This window comes from Megalobrama amblycephala, linkage group LG2 (genome assembly GCF_018812025.1).
Source record: "Megalobrama amblycephala isolate DHTTF-2021 linkage group LG2, ASM1881202v1, whole genome shotgun sequence".
In the NCBI taxonomy this organism is placed as follows: Eukaryota; Metazoa; Chordata; class Actinopteri; order Cypriniformes; family Xenocyprididae; genus Megalobrama; species Megalobrama amblycephala.
The window spans coordinates 7861775-7886972 of record NC_063045.1 but is presented as its reverse complement, the minus strand read 5'-3'; the positions used below and the strand labels follow the sequence as shown (position 1 = coordinate 7886972).

Sequence of the window (25198 nt, the reverse complement as noted above, 5' to 3'; positions counted from 1 at the left end):
ATATTTTGAATTTTCTCTGCAAATGTAGCAGTTTTTGCCATTTCCAGACTCCTCCTAGAGTTTTAATCAGATCAACATCATATTTGTTCAGTCTAATCTAAAGGCCTTTACGAAATTAAATTGTGAAGATCTCAAGTTTTCACTGAAGGGTGTGTCCGTGGCGGCTTGACAAAATTCAATGTTTCGTCATGCAACACTTGGCTAAGTGCTAAAATATGCGATTAACGCCACGAAACAGGAAGTTGTTGTAACTCAGGCATACAATGTCCAATCTGCTCCAAACTTCACACTGTAGTTCTGGCCTGAAGACATCTACATATTTAGTAATAGTCAAAGCGCCACCTGTTGCCAGCAGGAAGTGTGGCACGTCAAAATGACTTTACCATAATTCTCCTGTATTTATACGCTTAAATGCCTGCCCCTCTAGAAATTTTACGATCCCAGAACATTCTCAGAACGTCCACTGGTGTTAAGGACGTTGTCTAGTAATGTTCCCAGAAGGTTCAGAGACGGTCACAATGTGGAGTTCTTTTAAGGTTTGGGGGACATTCTGTTAATGTCCCAAATGTCCTCTTTGTAACGTTCTTTTTTTGACCATAAAATAACCAAAATGGAACATCCTCCTAAAGTCATATAAGGAACCTTAAACTGCAGCACTTTCATTACCAAGAGAGGACGTTTTAGGAACATCCCGAATCTTCTGTAAAGGTTCGGAATTTTCGTCACCTTTAGAGAACTTTTAGGGAACGTTGCGCAAGGACACGAGAATGTCACCTTCAACGTGGGTGTTGCCCACTGTTCACAGTTTTTTTAAGGCACCCGGGTGGCAGTGGCCTCAGGTGTGAGGGCCCTTTCATCGCTGCTTGCAGCTTTAATTCAAGATGTTTTTGAACAAAGCTGCTTATGGTTTGTGTCACTGTGACTCTCTGGCGCAGTAATACACAGCTGTGTCCTCAGTCTGCATATTCTGTCCTTGTAGAGTCACTGTGCTGCTGGAAGTGTCTCTGCTAACTTGATATCTACTTTTCAGTTTATCACTGTAATATGTGTTACCATCACCACATATCACTCCGACCCATTCCAGAGCTTTTCCTGCAGCCTGTCGTATCCAGTTAGTGCAGTAGTTGCTGTCAGTCAATGAATATCCAGAGATCTTACAGGACAGAGTCAAAACCTGACCAGGCCTTAAGACCACAGAATCAGTCTGGGTCAGTTCAACACAGTGGACACCTGGAGAAACAAATATGGCCTGACATGTTAGATACATGGAAAAAAAAAAATTTATTTTAATGGTTTCTATAGAAACAATAAAGACTTACGAGAGACAGCTGCTAGCAGCAGAAACAACCAGAGAGATGAGGAGACCATGGTTTGAGAAGTGTGAGAGCAAGCTGTTTCTTTTCCTCTTAATCATCAAATAAAGAGGAGGAGAAAGAATATTTGCATACAGTTCTGCAGATGTCAGTATGTTCAGATGTTCTATATTTTACTCATTCAAAAAGTTTTTTTTTCAAGTCTGTGAATTGTCAATTACAGTGAACAAATGGATTCAGCTGTCATCAGAGCTAATGACCTCTGTATCTGTTAAAAGCAGTGGAAATTATTTCATGTTTTTGGAAGAGAAATAGAGTTAATAATGAACTATATGTTAATTCAAATTATACGAAAATATGCTGTTTGATTTCCGTTTTATCGTGTATTTCCTCGATCCAGATGGACTAGTTTTCATTAGTGGTGGGGGAGAGCGGTGACTCTTTCTGCAGGGTAAATCGTTACACCAGTAGGTGGCGACAAGTGACTGTGTTTATGAGTGAATCATTGAGTCATTCATTCAACCTATTCGTTCAAAAACACTGATTCATTCAGGAAATAAACACCACTATTGTGTGTTGCTCTGAGGTGCGGTGGTTAATTCTCTTGTGGCTTCGTTTGAAATATCTTTGTTGATACAGCGAAAATAGGCAAAGTAACTGGCAATTTTGTATCTAAAATGTAAGTTACTCAATTTAACATAATCTTTATCAAACTATTGAATAAAAAGCACATCTGTGAATACTAATCACAGCTGTGCTGATAGCAACAGCCCTCCTGCTTGTGTAATATTGTTTAGTTAGTATTTATATGAACATGTTTGTTTTTTGATGACAGAGGGAAGCTTACAGTAGCCTGTATGTCACTGTGATTTTGATTCAGTAAAATGCAGTCATGAGCCTCTGCAGGTCAAATAATGGCCTCGACCAGAACATAGTGTATCACAGCATAAGCATTTTTCTACCAACACAAAAGGACTGTGACTGAGTGAATGCCTGACACTCAATACCTGTGGAAAAAGACACAATATTACATGTTATAAAGATGTTATAATGTTACATTGTTGCACTCTTAATGATTATACTATGCAGTGATTCACATTGTCAGGAACGGAGGAATCCAACTTGGCAGGCAGAGGTGAGGATCCAAATGCAGAGGAGTTGTAATGAAACAAACAAAAATGAACATAAAGCAGGAACAAAAACAAGGAAAACAAGGACCACAAGGAATAGCAAACACCTGCATACGCATTTACAACAACTGACAGAGAACCAGAGAAACACAAGAGCTATTTATACACAGGCGTAAACAATCTTAACAAGGGGACACACCTGGAGAAGACTAATCAACCGGGAAAACTACAAACTACAACCATGGCCACAGGAACAGGACACAGGAATGAAGAGAGAAACAATAGGAACTAAGAAAAACATCAACATAAAAGTCCCACAGAGCACAAAACACAGAACCAGATCTGACATAGATGGTAAAACTGCCAGAATTACAAATAAGAAACTTTTTAAACATGGTGTATTTAAGGTTAAACCAGAAAGACAGACTTTGTTCCTAGAGTTCAGATGTCTGTTTAGGTCATAAAGATTGACACATTCTAATATGAAATTCAGATTAAAAAAAAAAAAAAATGAAATAACAAGAAAAGTATGTCTACATTTTTTTAAATGAATGTAAAAAAAGTTTAAAACCACTAAAAAAAAAAAAAAAAAAAAAACAATGTAGAAAAATAAAATATAAGAAAATATCGATGCATTACTGCCATCTATTGATGTTACTGTTGTAAGACTCACAGATTAAAGTGCTTCAGTTCATTGACAGACACAGATCTGTGCTGTTGAAACAGTGACTAAAAACTCAAACACAGGGTCAAAACAAAGACATAAAAATCTTTTAAACTTTCCTTCGAGTCTAAGATGTTGCAATTGTTCATTTATTTGGTATAATTGCTTTCCAAAAAAGAGTACAACATCTGTGACCACATAAACAAATGAAGAAAACACACTAGGACGATACTTTATAGCAGTGGCTCTTAAACTTTTTTCTGCTGGGCCCCCCTTTTGTAGAGAAAAATATTTTCAAGGTAGTGGTGGCATTTGAAGTAGATTGTCTGCTTTATATTTACCTGGCACTGACATTCATTTATATTTTTACAGGGCTCCCTGCAACACTCAATTCATGCCATCTAGCACCCTATTATTCCAAGACAACAACTGATTCAACTGATAACAGACAACCCAAGTGGGTACTGCGAATCATCTTGAGGTAATAAAATATGCCAAATTAATATATTGTTTCATTATGTTCTTGTGACAAGTATAAGCATAATAAGCAGGGTAATTTGACAGTGGGGTCTTATATCACCCTCAAGAGGTTTCTTTTGCATAGTGTTGTATTATATCAAGAAATTGCAATTACCCTGCCTCTTAGTTTAAGTTTTGGATGTCTGTTGTTACACATTTGGCCAATGTATTAAATATTACGCATTGCTTACAATATTATTGTTATTTATTTTTGTTTCTTTCTAAGAAATGTATTATACTGTATGGCCAGAGATGTACAGTTACAGTTAGCTTGTACTTGCGAGGCCTTGAGAAAACTGGGAAACTTTGGGAAAGTTACAACGTATGACAATCAAGAAGATAACCTAACGTCTGTGATAAACAACACGAGTATAAAAGACTGATGAGTTGAGTGCCTGATACATCAGTACCCCTGATGCCTAGAAGCCCAGAGCTGAAGACAAGAAACCCCAAACTGAAGATGGGAAGCCCAGAGCTGACTACACCTTTTACTCAAAAGAGTGATTATTGTATTTTATACCTTAATGATGAAGTTTTATTTGCCTTTAAATTTTTGTTTACTATAAAAAGAAAAGTAACCAATTAAAAGAAACTTAATTGATTACAAAAGCTGCCAACTGTGGCTTGATTTATAGTGTTTTAAGACTTTGAACAAGAACGTACCACAGAGTAGTCTTCTGACCAAATTGTAAGTAATTTAAAATGCTTATAATTTAGGCCAGACTCGACTTACTTTACCTAACCTGAGAATAATAAATAATTAGGTTAAAGGTGTTAAGATCAAAATACACACCACAAAACAATAGAAATCTGCTAACATACCATAGCTTTGCTGCGCCTCCCTTTTTTATAACAGTTTTACCAAACAAAAAACAAAACAAACAAAAACAAACAAACAAATCCACACATAAAACATAAAAAAACACACATACTTTTCAAAATTGTACAATCTTCTACTTGGTAAAGGAAACAAAAGTGATGCTCAAAACAGGCAACTAAGACTGCTTGACAAGAGCACCACCGCTTGGAAATACAAAAATACATCTGGAGCATAAGTGAAGTCAACAGGAAAGGAAGAGGTTTTTGTATTGCTTTGACCCTGAATTCATTCACAGTGACTCTCTAGCACAGTAATAGACAGCAGTGTCTTCAGTCTTGAGGCTGTTCATCTGCAGGTACAGTTGACTGCTGGAGTCATCTCTGGACACTGTGAACCTTCCCTGGACTGACTGGGAATAGCTTATAGGAGAACTGGATGTACCAATATATGCAATCCATTCCAGTCCTTTACTGGGAGCCTGTCTCACCACCGCAACATAGCTGCTGCTGAATGTGAATCCAGAGGCAGTACAGACCAGTCGAAAAGATTCACCAGGTCTTTTTACCACAGCTTGAGACTGAGTGAAGGTCTGACAATGAATATCTGTGGAAGAGAGAGGAAAAAAACTCAGAAGTCAGAAAGATGTAAACTTGCTAAAATTAAATACGCATTATATAATATGCATAAATTATTATTTAGGAATGAGTTACAGACCATGTAAAAATAGTAATAGCAGGAGTGAACTGATCATTGTTGTCATTGCTGATTGATTCTCCTCTACAGGATCCACATACAGTCAGTGAACACAGACACACAGAAATATACAGCACAGTTTTGCATAAACTCCTCCTCCAGTCTGACAATGCTTGTTTGTACCTATGTGTATGAAAAACAGACATTTGTAAATATATATATATATTACACTTTAAAGCATTATTGAATGGATGGATGGATGGATGGATGGATGAGCTGTGTCTTCAGTCTAAAAAAATTATTTCCCTGTAGAAACTGTGTTTTTGGACTTGTCCTGGGTGAAACTGAGTCTTTAATTTTACTGCTACCACCACTAGACATCCCAGCCAGTTGAAATGAATAACTTCTCAGAATCATATAATGGGGGCGTTTCACCTAAAGTCGTCTTTGTGAGGGTGAGATTTAGGAAAAGGAAAAGACCACATGTGCTGCTCTGTGTTCAACATCATGTTTTGTAACTGCTTGTGTCTGAGTCTCGCTGCTTTGATATGTTCGTTAAAGATAAGTGCAAGCACGTGTTTTGAACAACATGTTAGTCTATTCTCAGATTTACTCGATTAAGTTTTCCTCTATTTTTAAGGCGAGAAGCAAGATGAATGAGGGAGACAGTGTGGAAGCTCAGAAGTACAGCCAGCGTGCATGTAGGACCAACACAGCGGCCGTGATCGTTGCTCTAACCATCTTTTTAGTCTTCATGGGTTCTTGGAGTCTTCCATAAATTATCTGGGCATCCCTCAGCAGTTTCTCATAATTTTGGCACTTCTTTATCCTCTGAAATATCATTTGACAACATTGAATGGCAAAGATCAAAACCACAAAATTCTTATGATCGTAGGTCAGAAAGCAGTGAATACGACTCTTATCAACCTAAAGGCAACATAAATAGAACTCAGAGAAACTCATACAGTGGAGGGAGATGGAAAGACTGAAGGCAGAAATACAAATGAGGTGCAATTAATCATCTTCAGTTTTATTGAAACATCACAATCATTTTAGTTTGATTAGTGGTATTTCAATTAAAAATGTAGGATCTTTTCTAAAATTATTTTATAGTCATCAGGGTCACTTAATTTGATTCTGATATCATTTGCTGAGAAGACTTCAAATGACCATTTCTTGATTATACTGCCTTTCATTTATGTTTGAGTATGTTAATAGATAGTTAATTTAACAAAATGTGTTTTTATAGTAGTTTATACTACTATAGTAGTGTTTTATAGGAGAAACATATAGTAGTTTCTCATATGCTTTATAGTTAAACTAGTCTTATGAAACTATACATGCAAATTCACTTATTTTCTTAGAGGCAATAACCAAACACTGTTGTTTCGATATTAGTAATTATTAACATTATTTAAAGTGATACATGTTGCTCAAAATTACTTTGCTAAGAGATAGATATGACCACACATTTATTTTCCTTTTTTTTATTTAGTAAATGTAGCCTTTTTTCTATTCTGATATCTAAGGCCTTTCAGATTCAGTTTACTTCTAGGGGTATCCTGGAATAAACACTGAATGCCTTAAATTTAGTCACTGTACAGGCAATAAATATTTTCTTAAGTCGTGCTGTGTTCAGTAAGTAGAAAAGCTGCTCTCAGAAACATCATGAGAATGGATCAATAAATAACAATTCAGTGATGACAGTATCAGCAATTATATCTATTTTAGACTGTCTGAAGATTGAGTTCTATTTATAATTCATAAAAAGAGACTTCACTATCATGAAATAATGTGTTATCTAGAGAATCCTTCTACTGAGACTCATATTGTATTTACCATGACTTAAGTACATGTGAGAACAGTGCGCCCTCTTGTAAAATGTCAAGAATTCACTCATAACACAATTATCAGAAGACAGGATTATGTCAGTGAACTGAGCTTTGAGTAGCAAGTAGAGAAGACAGAAATATGAATGAAATATTTGCGCATTTAAAAATAAAAATCTCTAATTAAACATTTACTAACAAATTTCAAAGGATGTACTGTAATTTTTTGATGATTAAATGTAATCTGGAACTGAAACTATTTGTGTTGTGAGTGACAATGTTGTTTTTGAACAAGGCAGTAACTGCTCTGTGTCACTGTGACTCTCTGGCGCAGTAATACACAGCTGTGTCCTCAGTCTGCATATTCTGTCCTTGTAGAGTCACTGTGCTGCTGGAAGTGTCTCTGCTAACTTGATATCTACTTTTCAGTTTATCACTGTAATATGTGCTACCATCACTACATATCATTCCAACCCATTCCAGAGCTTTTCCTGCAGCCTGTCGTATCCAGTGAGTGCAATAGCTGCTGTCAGTCAATGAATATCCAGAGATCTTACAGGACAGAGTCAAACCCTGACCAGGCCTTAAGACCACAGAATCAGTCTGGGTCAGTTCAACACAGTGGACACCTGCAGAAACAAATATGGACTGACATGTTAGATACATGGAAATATTTTGTGTAACCATATATCTATTTTAAGGGTTTAGAAACAATAGAGACTTACGAGAGACAGCTGCAAGCAGCAGAAACAACCAGAAAGATGAGGAGACCATGGTTTGAGAAATGAGAGAGCAAGCTGTTTCTTTTCCTCTTAATCATCAAATAAAGAGGAGGAGAAAGAATATTTGCATACAGTTCTGCAGATGTCAGTATGTTCAAATTTTCTATATTTTACTCATTCAAAAAGTTTTTTTTTCAAGTCTGTGAATTGTCAATTACAGTGAACAAACTGATTCAACTGTCATCAGAGCTAATGACCTCTGTATCTGTTAAAAGCAGTGGAAATTATTTCGTGTTTTTGGAAGAGAAATAGAGATAATAATGAACTATATGTTAATTCAAATTATGCGAAAATATGCTGTTTGATTTCCGTTTTGTCATGTATTTCCTCGATCCAGATGGACTAGTTTTCATTAGTGGTGGGGGAGAGCGGTGACTCTTTCTGCAGGGTAAATCGTTACACCAGTAGGTGGCGACAAGTGACTGTGTTTATGAGTGAATCATTGAGTCGTTCATTCAACCTATTCGTTCAAAAACACTGATTCATTCAGGAAGTAAACACCTCTATTGTGTGTTGCTCTGAGGTGCGGTGGTTAATCCTGTTGTGGCTTCGTTTGAAATATCTTTGTTGATACAGCGAAAATAGGCAAAGTAACTGGCAATTTTGTATCTAAAATGTAAGTTACTCAATTTAACTTAATGTTTATCAAACTATTGAATAAAAAGCACATCTGTGAATACTAATCACAGCTGTTCTGATAACAACAGCCCTCTTGCTTGTGTAATATGTTTAGTTAGTATTTATATGAGTGTGTTTTTTTTTTTGTTTGTTTGTTTTTTGATGACAGAGGGAAGCTTACAGTAGCCTATATGTCACTGTGATTTTGATTCAGTAAAATGCAGTCATGAGCCTCTGCAGGTCCAATAATGGCCTAGACCAGAACATAGTGTATCACAGCATAAGCATTTTTCTACCAACACAAAAGGACTGTGACTGAGTGAATGCCTGACACTCAATACCTGTGGAAAAAGACACAATATTACATGTTATAAAGATGTTATAATGTTACATTGTTGCACTCTTAATGATTATACTATGCAGTGATTCACATTGTCAGGAACGGAGGAATCCAAGTTGGCAGGCAGAGGTGAGGATCCAAATGCAGAGGAGTTGTAATGAAACAAACAAAAATGAACATAAAGCAGGAACAAAAACAAGGAAAACAAGGACCACAAGGAATAGCAAACACCTGCATACGCATTTACAACAACTGACAGAGAACCAGAGAAACACAAGAGCTATTTATACACAGGCGTAAACAATCTTAACAAGGGGACACACCTGGAGAAGACTAATCAACCGGGAAAACTACAAACTACAACCATGGCCACAGGAACAGGACACAGGAATGAAGAGAGAAACAATAGGAACTAAGAAAAACATCAACATAAAAGTCCCACAGAGCACAAAACACAGAACCAGATCTGCCATAGATGGGAAAACTGCCAGAATTACAAATAAGAAACTTTTTAAACATGGTGTATTTAAGTTTAAACCAGAAAGACAGATTTTGTTCCTAGAGTTCAGATGAAAAAAAAAAATGAAATAGCAAGAAAAGTATGTCTACATTTTTTAAATGAATGTAAAAAAAGTTTAAAACCACAAAAAAAAAAAAAAAACAATGTAGAAAAATAAAATATAAGAAAATATCAATTCTAGTGATGCATTACTGCCATCTATTGATGTTACTGTTGTAAGACTCACAGATTAAAGTGCTTCAGTTCATTGACAGACACAGATCTGTGCTGTTGAAATAGTGGCTAAAAACTCAAACACAGGGTCAAAACAAAGCCATAAAAATCTTTTAAACTTTCCTTCGAGTCTAAGATGTTGCAGTTGTTCATTTATTTGGTATAATTGCTTTCCAAAAAAGAGGACAACATCTGTGACCACATAAACAAATGAAGAAAACACACTAGGACGATAATTTATAGCAGTGGCTCTTAAACTTTTTCTGCTGGGCCCCCTTTTGTAGAGAAAAATATTTTCAAGGTAGTGGTGGCATTTGAAGTAGATTGTCTGCTTTACATTTACATGGCGCTGACATTCATTTATATTTTTACAGGGCTCCCTGCAACACTCAATTCATGCCATCTAGCACCCTATTATTCCAAGACAACAACTGATTCAACTGATAACAGACAACCCAAGTGGGTACTGCGAATCATCTTGAGGTAATAAAAAAAATATTAATATATTGTTTCATTATGTTCTTATGTGACAAGTATAAGCATAATAAGCAGGATAATTTGACAGTGGGGTCTTATATCACCCTCAAGAGGTTTCTTTTGCATAGTGTTGTATTATATCAAGAAAATGCAATTACCCTGCCTCCTTGTTTAGGTTTTGGATGTCTGTTGCTACACATTTGGCCAATGTATTAAATATTAGGCATTTTTGTTTCTTTCTAAGAAATGTATTATACTGTATGGCCAGAGATGTACAGTTATTGATATATGTGTGTGTGTGTGTGTGTGTGTGTGTGTGTGTGTGTGTGTGTGTGTGTGTGTGTGTGTGTGTGTGTGTGTGTGTGTGTGTGTGTGTGTAGGTGTGTGTGTGTGTGTGTGTGTGCCTGTCCATGAGAAGGAGGAGTAAAACTCAAGGACACAGAGAACTGTAGAACCTTATAAGGACATCAGACATCTTGGCTGAGTTTACTGGAGTTCAAGGACACAAAAGCCAGACAGCTTGTACTTGTGAGGCCTTGAGAAAGATCTGGGAAACTTTGGAAAGTTATAACGTATGACAATCAAGAAGATAACCTAACGTCTGTGATAAACAACACGAGTATAAAAGACTGATGAGTTGAGTGCCTGATACATCAGTACCCCTGATGCCTAGAAGCCCAGAGCTGAAGACAAGAAACCCCAAACTGAAGATGGGAAGCCCAGAGCTGACTACACCTTTGACTCAAAAGAGTGATTATTGTATTTTATACCTTAATGATGAAGTTTTATTTGCCTTTAAATTTTTGTTTACTATAAAAAGAAAAGTAACCAATTAAAAGAAACTTAATTGATTACAAAAGCTGCCAACTGTGGCTTGATTTATAGTGTTTTAAGACTTTGAACAAGAACGTACCACAGAGTAGTCTTCTGACCAAATTGTAAGTAATTTAAAATGCTTATAATTTAGGCCAGACTCGACTTACTTTACCTAACCTGAGAATAATAAATAATTAGGTTAAAGGTGTTAAGATCAAAATACACACCACAAAACAATAGAAATCTGCTAACATACCATAGCTTTGCTGCGCCTCCCTTTTTATAACAGTTTTACCAAACAAAAACAAAACAAATTGTTGGCAGGCAGAGGTGAGGATCCAAATGCAGAGGAGTTGTAATGAAACAAACAAAAATGAACATAAAGCAGGAACAAAATAACAGCAGGAAAACAAGGACCACAAGGAATAGCAAACACCTGCATACGCATTTACAACAACTGACAGAGAACCAGAGAAACACAAGAGCTATTTATACACAGGCGTAAACAATCTTAACAAGGGGACACACCAGGAGAAGACTAATCAACCGGGAAAACTACAAACTACAACCATGGCCACAGGAACAGGACACAGGAATGAAGAGAGAAACAATAGGAACTAAGAAAAACATCAACATAAAAGTCCCACAGAGCACAAAACACAGAACCAGATCTGACATAGATGGGAAAACTGCCAGAATTACAAATAAGAAACTTTTTAAACATGGTGTATTTAAGGTTTAAACCAGAAAGACAGATTTTGTTCCTAGAGTTCAGATGAAAAAAAAAAAATGAAATAGCAAGAAAAGTATGTCTACATTTTTTAAATGAATGTAAAAAAAGTTTAAAACCACAAAAAAAAAAAAAAACAATGTAGAAAAATAAAATATAAGAAAATATCAATTCTAGTGATGCATTACTGCCATCTATTGATGTTACTGTTGTAAGACTCACAGATTAAAGTGCTTCAGTTCATTGACAGACACAGATCTGTGCTGTTGAAATAGTGGCTAAAAACTCAAACACAGGGTCAAAACAAAGCCATAAAAATCTTTTAAACTTTCCTTCGAGTCTAAGATGTTGCAGTTGTTCATTTATTTGGTATAATTGCTTTCCAAAAAAGAGGACAACATCTGTGACCACATAAACAAATGAAGAAAACACACTAGGACGATAATTTATAGCAGTGGCTCTTAAACTTTTTTCTGCTGGGCCCCCTTTTGTAGAGAAAAATATTTTCAAGGTAGTGGTGGCATTTGAAGTAGATTGTCTGCTTTACATTTACATGGCGCTGACATTCATTTATATTTTTACAGGGCTCCCTGCAACACTCAATTCATGCCATCTAGCACCCTATTATTCCAAGACAACAACTGATTCAACTGATAACAGACAACCCAAGTGGGTACTGCGAATCATCTTGAGGTAATAAAATAAAATATTAATATATTGTTTCATTATGTTCTTATGTGACAAGTATAAGCATAATAAGCAGGGTAATTTGACAGTGGGGTCTTATATCACCCTCAAGAGGTTTCTTTTGCATAGTGTTGTATTATATCAAGAAAATGCAATTACCCTGCCTCCTTGTTTAGGTTTTGGATGTCTGTTGCTACACATTTGGCCAATGTATTAAATATTAGGCATTTTTGTTTCTTTCTAAGAAATGTATTATACTGTATGGCCAGAGATGTACAGTTATTGATATATGTGTGTGTGTGTGTGTGTGTAGTGTGTGTGTGTGTGTGTGTGTGTGTGTGTGTGTGTGTGTGTGTGTGTGTGTGTGTGTGTGTGTGTGTGTGTGTGTGTGTGTGTGCCTGTCCATGAGATGGAGGAGTAAAACTCAAGGACACAGAGAACTGTAGAACCTTATAAGGACATCAGACATCTTGGCTGAGTTTACTGGAGTTCAAGGACACAAAAGCCAGACAGCTTGTACTTGTGAGGCCTTGAGAAAGATCTGGGAAACTTTGGGAAAGTTATAACGTATGACAATCAAGAAGATAACCTAACGTCTGTGATAAACAACACGAGTATAAAAGACTGATGAGTTGAGTGCCTCTTCGGATACTGATACATCAGTACCCCTGATGCCTAGAAGCCCAGAGCTGAAGACAAGAAACCCCAAACTGAAGATGGGAAGCCCAGAGCTGACTACACCTTTGACTCAAAAGAGTGATTATTGTATTTTATACCTTAATGATGAAGTTTTATTTGCCTTTAAATTTTTGTTTACTATAAAAAGAAAAGTAACCAATTAAAAGAAATTTAATTGATTACAAAAGCTGCCAACTGTGGCTTGATTTATAGTGTTTTAAGACTTCGAACAAGAACGTACCACAGAGTAGTCTTCTGACCAAATTGTAAGTAATTTAAAATGCTTATAATTTAGGCCAGACTCGACTTACTTTACCTAACCTGAGAATAATAAATAATTAGGTTAAAGGTGTTAAGATCAAAATACACACCACAAAACAATAGAAATCTGCTAACATACCATAGCTTTGCTGCGCCTCCCTTTTTATAACAGTTTTACCAAACAAAAAACAAAACAAATCCACATATAAAACATAAAAAACACACATACTTTTCAAAATTGTATTTGCTCCGGTTCCCGCAGTCTTCTGGAGCGAAAAAGCCACGCTCTTGGTAAAGCAAACAAAAAAGCTTAAAAACAAAACATACAAAATTATGATGCTCAAAACAGGCAACTAAGACTGCTTGACAGCAGTCCAATATTCCTGCTGCTGTCTGCAGTTATTTAAAGAACAAAAGACAAAGAAAATTTAATGGTAACTTTAATGGTAAGAATAAGTCGCTTGTAAATACAAAAGTACATCTGGAGCATAAGTGAAGTCAACAGGAAAGGAAGAGGTTTTTGTATTGCTTTGACCCTCAAACGAAAGCCACAGCAGAACACAAACTCATTCACAGTGACTCTCTAGCACTGAATGAATGAATGAAGTAATAGATACTCATTCACCACCTACAGCAGTGTCTTCAGTCTTTAGTTAGTGTGTAATGTTGTTGAGGCTGTTCATCTGCAGGTACAGTTGACTGCTGGAGTCATCTCTGGACACTGTGAACCTTCCCTGGACTGACTGGGAATAGCTTATAGGAGAACTGGATGTGCTGATGTATGCAACCCATTCCAGTCCTTTACCGTGACCCTGTCTCACCACAGCTGCCCAGTAGCTGCTGAAAGTAAATCCAGAGGCAGTACAGACCAGCCGAAAAGATTCACCAGGTCTTTTTACCACAGCTTGAGACTGAGTGAAGGTCTGACAATGAATATCTGTGGAAGACAGAGGTAAAAAACTCAAGTCAGAAAAAAAGTCAGAAAGATGTAAACTTGCTAAAATTACACATTCGTTCATAAATGATTATTTAGGAATGAGTTACAGACCATGTAGTAATAGTAATAGCAGGAGTGAACTGATCATTGTTGTCATTGCTGATTGATTCTACAGGATCCACATACAGTCAGTGAACACAGACACACAGAAATATACAGCACAGTTTTGCATTAACTCCTCCTCCAGTCTGTCAATGATTGTTACCTTTGTGTATTGAAAACAGAAATTTGTAAATATATATATCGAGCATCACTCTCCATCCAGCATCCAGTCTCTAAAAGAGGTCATTCTTGAAGAATGGAAAAAGACAGATGTTGCAAAATGTTGCCAATTTGATCATTCCATGCCTAGTTGGTGCATCATGGAGGCCATACTGCCCATACAGAGTACACACTGTGCGATTTATAATAGACCTTTATGATTGTTGCTTGGTCAGACTGTACGAACATGATCCTCATGTCACACTGGGATCGCAGCCGTCATTTATGTCAGACTGTACGACAGTCAAGACGCGTTAAAAAACGGAAGCGCGCATGAAAACTTGTCCGGATTTTTACTTCAATAAACCCACACGTTCGGTGACTGTGAGCTGTATTTCACGCGGACTGAAATGGTGGCTAACAAAGAAATCTCTAGCGTTAATTTTGAACACGCAGTGCCGACCCTAGCCTCTTTGGCACCCTAGGCAAGATTTTTTTTGGTGCCCCCTTATATTGTGATTTATCCAAAGGGGTGAATCTACAAAATTATTTATAGGGTGGCAAAGGGGTGGCAACACCAAAGCAAGCGCTCATGTATAGTTTTTGGAGATTTATAGCCTTACATACACAACTGTGTTCACAAACATTGCATTACCAGAAAGTATCTATATACTGTATGAAATTAATAAATAACAAAATTTCAAAATCCATCATGGCACCAAGTAAACACTATATGAAAACTTCTAAATGAGTCTGAGCTTGTATCACTAAAGGAGATGAGCAGTTTTATTAATATTACACAGGCTACTTCAATGGTATAAACCACATTTTAGTGCAAGTTAAAGAGCAAGTTAAACAGTTTTTGAGTTTCTGTTATTAACAGAGGTGGGAATGTATGTGTGTGTTTGCCCAGAACACCCTATCAACCACATGCTCTAGGAACACATCAGCAACTGCATAGCAAGAGCCTAGCAACCACCCAGAATCTCCTAGCAACCACCTAGCAACACTTTAGCAATCACCCAGAACATCTATATTCTGGACTAACTGACCAAAGTTTTTACATTTTTTAAACAAGACTTGAAGTTGGGTTTATGACAAGCCAACATAAATTTGTCCTTCAAACTTTTCAGTCTCTATTGTTTTTCGTGATTGCTAATGCACAATTCATGAAACAATTCAACATTTTCTCACAGCTAAACACAATATCAAAACTATACACCAACTTGCACAAACCTCAAACATCCAGGTCAAAATAAAATGTTCTAGTCAAAAACTTATTATTGTCTGACAAAATCAAACTTTGGCATCAGATGACACACAAAACATAACAAATACACAGACTACTGCACTGCCCAGTGAACATTAGTGAGATAAATTCATATAACACGGTAACAAAAATACCTCTTTTTCATTTTACTATTATAAATTGATCTTGCAGTAGATGAAAAGCATGAGAAAAATAAGTATGAACTTGGTATGCACCACAATACAGTAGACTGTCAATTGCAGTAAAAGTAAATTCAGCATCCTCTGCACATTTAGCTAAATTTCATTACAGTACAGTACTATAGCAGTGTATTATATACCTAGGCAATCATTTCTCAGCGCTGCAAAAAATACAGTATACATATAACAAATGGCTAAGAAAACTGACAATCACAACATTGAGGGTGTACAACGTGATATTTCCCTCATCTAAAGTAGCCTACTGGTACTGTGTAAGTTTAAAACACCTGTAAATTATTCATTCAGCTCTCTCAGATTTTTACTGGCTATATAACGGGCTGGCTCAGAAAGCAGTGAATACGACTCTTATCAACCTAAAGGCAACATAAATAGAACTCAGAGAAACTCTTACAGTGGAGGGAGATGGAAAGACTGAAGCCAGAAATACAAATGAGGTGCAATTAATCATCTTCAGTTTTATTAAAACATCACAATCATTTTAGTTTGATTAGTGGTATTTCAATTAAAAATGTAGGATCTTTTCAAAAATTATTTTATAGTCGTCAGGGTCACTTAATTTGATTCTGATATCATTTGCTGAGAAGACTTCAAATTACCATTTCTTGATTGTACTGTTTTCCATTTATGTTTGAGTATGTTAATAGATAGCTACTTTAACAAAATGTATTTTAGTAGTTTCTCACATGCTTTATAGTTAAACTAGTCTTATGAAACTATACATGCAAATTCACTTATTTTCTTAGAGGGAATAACCAAACACAGGTGTTTCCTGAGGGGCAACACATCAGTAAATGTGATTTTTTTTTTTTCCATGTCTCTGTTGTTTCGATATTAGTAATTATTAACATTATTTAAAGTGATACATGTTGCTCAAACTTACCTTGCTAAGAGATAGATATGACCACACATTTATTTTCCTTTTTTTTATTTAGTAAATGTAGCCTTTTTTCTATTCTGATATCTAAGGCCTTTCAGATTCAGTTTACTTCTAGGGGTATCCTGGAATAAACACTGAATGCCTTAAATTTAGTCACTGTACAGGCAATAAATATTTTCTTAAGTCGTGCTTGTTACGTGTTGCTGGTGCAGAGATGAGGCAGATACGGATTTCCACAATAATAGACTGTACTTTAATATATCAAGGAAGGTAACACCAAACATACACTAAACCAAACAGAGAACGGACAAGGAGTGCAGGGAGTGAGTGCAATATATAGGAGTGCTGACAATAGAGTCCAGGTGCAGGTGATCCGTGATGATGGGGAGCTGACGAGGGAAGTGAGTGCAGGTGATGAAACAGGAGGATCATGGGAAATGGAGTCCAGGGGAACAAGGGATCTGTAACAGTACCTCCCCCTCCCGGTAGGCGCGTCCTCGCGCCGTAGATGTAACAACCGGGAGGGGTGCGGGCGCCCTGGAGACCTCATGCCGGTGCAGGGGGAGGAGTAGACTGGAGTGGAGGTCTCCAGGGCAGGCTCAAAAGCCATGGCGGGTCAGGAGCCGAGGGCGGCCATGGCGGGTCAGGAGCCGTGGGCAGCCATGGCGGGTCAGGAGCCGTGGGCAGCCATGGCGGGTCAGGAGCCGTGGGCAGCCATGGCGGGTCAGGAGCCGTGGGCAGCCATGGCGGGTCAGGAGCCGTGGGCAGCCATGGCGGGTCAGGAGCCGTGGGCAGCCATGGCGGGTCAGGAGCCGTGGGCAGCCATGGCGGGTCAGGAGCCGTGGGCAGCCATGGCGAGTCAGGTGCAGCGAGCAGCCATGGCGGGTCAGGTGCAGCGGGCAGACATGCAGCGGGCAGACATGGCGAGTCAGGTGCAGCGGGCAGACATGGCGGGTCAGGTGCAGCGGGCCGCCATGGAGGGTCAGGAGCTGAAGCCGGCCATGGTGGGTCAGGAGCTGAAGCCGGCCATGGTGGGTCAGGTGCAGCGGGCTGCAATGCAGGATCAGGTGCAGCGGGCTGCCGTGCAGGGTCAGGTGCAGCGGGCTGCCGTGGAGGGTCAGGTGCAGCGGGCCGCCATGGAGGGTCAGGAGCTGAAGCCGGCCATGGTGGGTCAGGTGCAGCAGGCTGCCGTGCTTGGTCCGGGGCCGAAGCCGAATTGCCGACGAGCTCAGGTGGCGGTGAGGATCCGGCGGGACAGGGCGATGCCGCAGGCTCGGCCGACCGAGGCGCAGGCGGGGCTCCAGAGGACCGCAGAGAAGCCAGAGCGACAGCCGACCAAAGGGACGCAGGAGGGAGTGAGGAAGCCAACGGAGCGTGAGGGACGGAGGGACGAGGTGAAAACTGAGGAGTGCAGTCCTGATGTGAGGGCAGGCCGACGAGCGACCGATGCGGAACCGGGGGAAGGATGGAGCCTGGCGGAACTGGTGGACTGATGGGCCATGGTGGAGATGAGGGAGGTTGGAGCCAAGGGGGAGTATCTGGACCAACGGGCCGAGGTGGAATCCTGGGTGAGGTGGCTTGAGGTGGAGGTGCAGTGTGGACAATAGTGGAAGGAGGTGGGAGAGGGAGGCAGGGAGGGAAAACAGTCTTAGCAAAGTTCATAATAGAAGCAGTTGGCTCGGCGGCGGCTGGAGCGGCTGGCTCGGCGGCGGCTGGAGCGGCTGGCTCGGCGGCGGCTGGAGCGGCTGGCTCGGCGGCGGCTGGAGCGGCTGGCTCGGCGGCGGCTGGAGCGGCTGGCTCGGCGGCGGCTGGAGCGGCTGGCTCGGCGGCGGCTGGAGCGGCTGGCTCGGCGGCGGCTGGAGCGGCTGGCTCGGCGGCGGCTGGAGCGGCTGGCTCGGCGGCGGCGGCTGGAGCGGCTGGCTCGGCGGCGGCGGCTGGAGCGGCTGGCTCGGCGGCGGCGGCTGGAGCAGAGGGCTCGTAGGCGGCGGCTGGAGCTGAGGGCTCGTAGGCGGCGGCTGGAGCAGAGGGCTCGTAGGCGGCGGCTGGAGCAGAGGGCTCGTAGGCGGCGGCTGGAGCAGAGGGCTCGTAGGCGGCGGCTGGAGCTGAGGGCTCGTAGGCGGCGGCTGGAGCTGAGGGCTCGTTCATCCCTCAAATACAATTAAAATCCCCACAGGCACTGGAGCTGGCTCTGTGGGGACTGGAGCGGGCTCTGGAGAGACTGGAGCGGGCTCTGGAGAGACTGGAGCGGGCTCTGGAGAGACTGGAGCGGGCTTTGGGGAGACTGGAGCGGGCTCTGGAGAGACTGGAGCGGGCTCTGGAGAGACTGGAGCGGGCTCTGGAGAGACTGGAGCGGGCTCTGGAGAGACTGGAGCGGGCTCTGGAGAGACTGGAGCGGGCTCTGGAGAGACTGGAGCGGGCTCTGGAGAGACTGGAGCGGGCTCTGGAGAGACTGGAGCGGGCTCTGGAGAGACTGGAGCGGCTTGTTTCCTCCTCCTCCGCTTTCGGGACCCAGTTGAGGAGTGTGGGTTCCGTGTGGGGCAGGCAGGGAGTTTGCTGGAGAGGTATGAGGAGGAGGACGGAGCTTGGCAGACTGGCCAGGCTGCCCGTGTTTTTGGAAGGACTGGACGAGAGGAACACTTAACATCCTGAACCTCTTGGATAAAGAATTTGGAGCAATTTAAATACAAAACTAAATTTATAGCATCAGCTAAGGAAACATAATCGTCAGGTTCAGAAAAGCGGATGGTGTCCTCGTCCAGTCCATCCAAAAACAGGGCGATCAAATGAGCATCTGACCAATCTGTCAAATAAGCGAGCTCTACGAACTCCTCCACATACCTCTCCAGCGAACGACCCACCTGTAGGAGCCCGATGAGCCGATCACCAGCTGTTAGAGGTGTTGGAGGAGCAGGAGCCAGGGAGCTGATCAAAGTCTCCATCCTTTTTGTGGAAAATCCGGTCGGTATTGGTCCGTTCTTCTGTTACGTGTTGCTGGTGCAGAGATGAGGCAGATACGGATTTCCACAATAATAGACTGTACTTTAATATATCAAGGAAGGTAACACCAAACATACACTAAACCAAACAGAGAACAGACAAGGAGTGCAGGGAGTGAGTGCAATATATAGGAGTGCTGACAATAGAGTCCAGGTGCAGGTGATCCGTGATGATGGGGAGCTGACGAGGGAAGTGAGTGCAGGTGATGAAACAGGAGGATCATGGGAAATGGAGTCCAGGGGGAACAAGGGATCTGTAACAGTGCTGTGTTCAGTAAGTAGAAAAGCTGCTCTCAGAAACATCATGAGAATGGATCAATAAATAAATAATTCAGTGATGACAGTATCAGCAATTATATCTATTTTAGAATGTCTGAAGATTGAGTTCTATTTATAATTCATAAAAAGAGACTTCACTATCATGAAATAATGTGTTATCTAGAGAATCCTTCTACTGAGACTCATATTGTATTTACCATGACTTAAGGACATGTGAGAACAGTGCGCCCTCTTGTAAAATGTGTCAAGAATTCACTCATAACACAATTATCAGAAGACAGGATTATGTCAGTGAACTGAGCTTTGAGTGACAAGTAGAGAAGACAGAAATATGAATGAAATATTTGCACATTTAAAAATAATAATCTCTATTTAAACTTTTACTAAAAAATTTCAAAGGTTGTACTGTAATTTTTTGATGATTGAATGTAATCTGGAACTGAAACTATTTGTGTTGTGAGTGACAATGTTGTTTTTGAACAAGGCAGTAACTGCTCTGTGTCACTGTGACTCTCTGGCGCAGTAATACACAGCTGTGTCCTCAGTCTGCATATTCTGTCCTTGTAGAGTCACTGTGCTGCTGGAAGTGTCTCTGCTAACTTGATATCTACTTTTCAGTTTTTCACTGTAATATGTGCTACCGCTACTACATATCTCTACAACCCATTCCAGAGCTTTTCCTGCAGCCTGTCGTATGAAGTCAGTGCAGTAGCTGCTGTCAGTCAATGAATATCCAGAGATCTTACAGGACAGAGTCAAAACCTGACCAGGCCTTAAGACCACAGAATCAGTCTGGGTCAGTTCAACACAGTGGACACCTAAGGGAAAAAACGATGATGTGACATGTTAGATACATGGAAAAAATTACTATAACCATAAATTCATTTTTATTATGAATTATTTCTGTAAAAACTATGGAGACTTACAAGAGACAGCTGCTAGCAGCAGAAACAACCAGAGAGATGAGGAGACCATGGTTTGAGAAGTGTGAGAGCAAGCTGTTTCTTTTCATCTTAATACTCAAAGAAAAAGGAGGAAGATGAATATTTGCATACAGCTCTGCATATGTAACCCAGAGTATCTACATATTTTCAGTTTGTATTATGGGCTCTTTTTTCACATTTCATTCAGAAGACAATGTTGGAGGTAATGATGGGTGTACTATAATGTGTATTCTGTTAAGGGTTCTGAAAGGGAGGACCCAGATGAAGAATGAGTGGGGGTGATGTTTATTAAAGCACGGCACAAGAAAGGGTGAGGCAGGAACAGTCCAAACAGAAGAGCCAACAATAAACAATGACAGGACAGCTAATGTTGACTGCTGGAACCAGCTCTGGAAGTCAACAGGTCGAAGAACTACTGAGGACGTAACTAGGCCAGATAGATCAAATAAAGAACTACACTAATACTGCAACTAGCAAAGTAAAAAATAAAAAGAAACAAAAGAAACAAGACTGCTACCTTGTAGAGTACTAGAGAGAAAAGAAATAAGCAATAAAATCTAAATCAAAAGACAAAATCAAACTTAAGAGTAGACAGAACTAGAGCAAAAAGACTTGAACTAGACAAGTTCTCCCAAAAATGAAAATTATGTCATTAATTACTCAACCTCATGTCGTTCCACAACCATAAGACCTTTGTTCATCTTCAGAACACAAATTAAGATATTTTTGATGAAATCCGATGGCTCAGTGAGGCCTCCATTGCCAGCAAGACAGTTTACACTTTCAGATGCCCAGAAAGCTACTAAAGACATATTTAAAACAGTTCATGTGACTACAGTGGTTCAACCTTATAGTAATAATTACCTTAAGCAGTTGTAAGGCCCGCCCAATTGGCCCAACAGTGGTTTCCCACAGGACGGGGAAGGTTTCTTGCGTGTTCGGTCTTTTCAGCGTGGCAAAGTAGTTTAATTCCAAACAATGTTTTATCTGACTCCATGTTATTATGACCTCGAATTTAGTTTAGAATGTCAATTGATTATTGGTCGTTTGTATAATAATTTAGATCTACATTTGAATATTCTATTTAACCCTTTACTCTTTCTGTACTCGTTCATTCGGTTCTCAGTGTCGCACAGGGTCCTCGCACTGGCCATTCATTAATTATGCGGGCCCACGATCACAAACTCGCCAGTCTTGGTCACTAGACAGAGGTAATTGACAATACTAACAGAGTAAGATACATACCTGACATTATAAAAATACACATTGCTGAGTGTCCTCAGCAAAGTATGAAATTCAGTAGACACATGTAACAGCCCAATACCTACAAAAAAGTCTGGGTGTGAAATCTGAAAACCCAACAGTAAGTGAGATATTTTGAATTTTCTCTGCAAATTTTACAGTTTTTGCCATTTCCAGAATCCTCCTAGAGATTTAATCAGATCAACATCATATTTGTTCAGTCTAATCTAAAGGCCTTTACAAAATTAAATTTCACTGAAGGGTGTGTCCGTGGAGGCTTGACAAAATTCGATGTTTCGCCATGAAACAGGAAGTTGTTGTAACTCGGGATGCAGTGTTCGATCTGCCCCAAACTTCATGTTTTATTAAAGTCATGGCCTGAACACATCAACATGCCAATATTCAATTACAGTCAAAACGCCACCTGCGGGCAACAGGAAATGTCATGCTTTACACTATAATTCACCCCCAGGAACACATTTAAAAATGCCATGAAGTACCAAACATGCTAGAAACACGTTAAATCATGCAACACTTGGCTAAGTGCTAAAATATGCGATTAACGCCTCGAAACAGGAAGTTGTTGTAACTCAGGCATACAATGTCCAATCTGCTCCAAACTTCACACTGTAGTTCTGGCCTGAAGACATCTACATATTTAGTAATAGTCAAAGCGCCACCTGTTGGCAGCAGGAAGTGTGGCACATCAAAATGACTTTACCATAATTCTCCTGTATTTACACTCTTAAAGGTGCTAAAGAGGATGTTTTGTTTTATATATTTTTGCAATATTACTTGAAACTGTCTTTACTAACTAATAAAAGACTATTTATTAGGTGCACTGAAAGGAATAATATTAATATACATCATCTGTGCACGAGGTAGGGCCTTAAAAACATCAGCCAAACCCGATCATCGCGTAAACGATTGGCTCACTGGCTTGTCAATCACTGCCATGACGTTCCTTGTGAGAGACGAGCGCGGCTGTGCGCTCCAGTAACTTTCCACACTCCACAGTCACTGCATGCAATGTTTTTGTCAGGAGACAGGAGTAACAACTGCAGATTATGAGTTACCTGCGGTGAGTCCGACATAATGAATCCACTAACACGACACAGCGAATTCCGGTGGTAAACACTCGTGTTCCAATACTCGTGCACGAGTTTTGGGAGGCGTTCCTTCGAAGGAGGGGGGTTGTTCTTACGCATGCGCTCATTTCAAAAACTCAGTAACAGTCTTTGGTTTCTCAGTCGACGAAAAGATCCTCTTTAGCACCTTTAAATGCCTGCCCCGCTAGAAATTCTTTTTAAGGTTTGTGGAACGTTATTTGGTGGACCTTCAGGGAACATTCAGGTCGTTCTGGGTATTTTTAGGGGACTATTACTATAGGACATTCTGATAACTTCCCAAATGTCCTCTTTGTAACGTTCTTGTGCAACCATAAAATAACCAAATTAGAATGTCCCCCTAAACTCATATCAGGAATGTTATTAAATGACCAACAGAGGACCCTGTGGGAACATTCTGTTAATGTCCCGAATGTCCTCTTTGTAACGTTCTTTTTTTGACCATAAAATAACCAAAATGGAACATCCTCCTAAAGTCATATAAGGAACCTTAAACTGCAGCACTTTCATTACCAAGAGAGGACGTTTTAGGAACATCCCAAATCTTCTGTAAAGGTTCGGAATTTTCGTCACCTTTAGAGAACTTTTAGGGAACGTTGCGCAAGGTCATTAAGGTCTTTAATTCAAGATGTTTTCGAACAAAGCTGCTTATGGTTTGTGTCACTGTGACTCTCTGGCGCAGTAATACACAGCTGTGTCCTCAGTCTGCATATTCTGTCCTTGTAGAGTCACTGTGCTGCTGGAAGTGTCTCTGCTAACTTGATATCTACTTTTCAGTTTATCACTGTAATATGTGTTACCGCTACCACATATTCTTCCAATCCATTCCAGAGCTTTTCCTGCAGCCTGTCGTATCCAGTGAGTGCAGTAGTTGCTGTCAGTCAATGAATATCCAGAGATCTTACAGGACAGAGTCAAAACCTGACCAGGCCTTAAGACCACAGAATCAGTCTGGGTCAGTTCAACACAGTGGACACCTGCAGAAACAAATATGGACTGACATGTTAGATACATGGAAATATATTTTTATTTTAAGGGTTTCTGTAGAAACTATGAAGACTTACGAGAGACAGCTGCAAGCAGTAGAAACAACCAGAGAGATGAGGAGACCATGGTTTGAGAAGTGTGAGAGCAAGCTGTTTCTTTTCCTCTTAATCATCAAATAAAGAGGAGGAGAAAGATTATTTGCATACAGTTCTGCAGATGTCACTATGTTCAGATTTTCTATATTTTACTCATTCAAAAAGTTATTTTTTCACATCTGTGAATTGTCAATTACAGTGAACAAATGGATTCAACTGTCATCAGAGCTAATGACCTCTGTATCTGTTAAAAGCAGTGGAAATTATTTCGTGTTTTTGGAAGAGAAATAGAGATAATAATGAACTATATGTTAATTCAAATTATACGAAAATATACTGTTTGATTTCCGTTTTGTCATGTATTTCCTCGATCCATATGGACTAGTTTCATTAGTGGTGGGGGAGAGCGGTGACTCTTTCTGCAGGGTAAATCGTTACACCAGTAGGTGGCGACAAGTGACTGTGTTTATGAGTGAATCATTCAGTCATTCATTCAACCTATTCGCTCAAAAACACTGATTCATTCAGGAAGTAAACACCTCTATTGTGTGTTGCTCTGAGGTGCGGTGGTTAATTCTGTTGTGGCTTCGTTTGGAAATATCTTTGTTGAGACAGCGAAAATAGGCAAAGTAACTGGCAATTTTGTATCTAAAATATAAGTTACTCAATTTAACTTAATGTTTATCAATCTATTGAATAAAAAGCACATCTGTGAATACTAATCACAGCTGTTCTGATAACAACAGCCCTCTTGCTTGTGTAATATGTTTAGTTAGTATTTATATGAGTGTGTTTTTTTTTTTTGTTTGTTTGTTTTTTGATGACAGAGGGAAGCTTACAGTAGCCTATATGTCACTGTGATTTTGATTCAGTAAAATGCAGTTATGAGCCTC

At 39.9% G+C, this 25198-nt stretch overlaps 5 gene segments (V, D, J or C); all 5 read right to left on the bottom strand.

The window, feature by feature from the left end:
* Positions 1-911: 911 nt before the first annotated feature.
* On the bottom strand, positions 912-1867 carry LOC125263399. The segment is given in 2 exon segments: positions 912-1230; positions 1320-1867. Coding segments are annotated over 2 exon segments (366 nt in total).
* A 2834-nt stretch (positions 1868-4701) lies between these two features.
* LOC125263412 lies at positions 4702-5301 on the bottom strand. The segment is given in 2 exon segments: positions 4702-5049; positions 5161-5301. Coding segments are annotated over 2 exon segments (360 nt in total).
* A 1917-nt stretch (positions 5302-7218) lies between these two features.
* LOC125263401 lies at positions 7219-7746 on the bottom strand. The segment is given in 2 exon segments: positions 7219-7597; positions 7694-7746. Coding segments are annotated over 2 exon segments (366 nt in total).
* Positions 7747-19850: 12104 nt separating this feature from the next.
* On the bottom strand, positions 19851-20930 carry LOC125263403. The segment is given in 2 exon segments: positions 19851-20728; positions 20837-20930. Coding segments are annotated over 2 exon segments (366 nt in total).
* A 2933-nt stretch (positions 20931-23863) lies between these two features.
* LOC125263402 lies at positions 23864-24351 on the bottom strand. The segment is given in 2 exon segments: positions 23864-24200; positions 24288-24351. Coding segments are annotated over 2 exon segments (366 nt in total).
* Between the last annotated feature and the right edge of the window lie 847 nt (positions 24352-25198).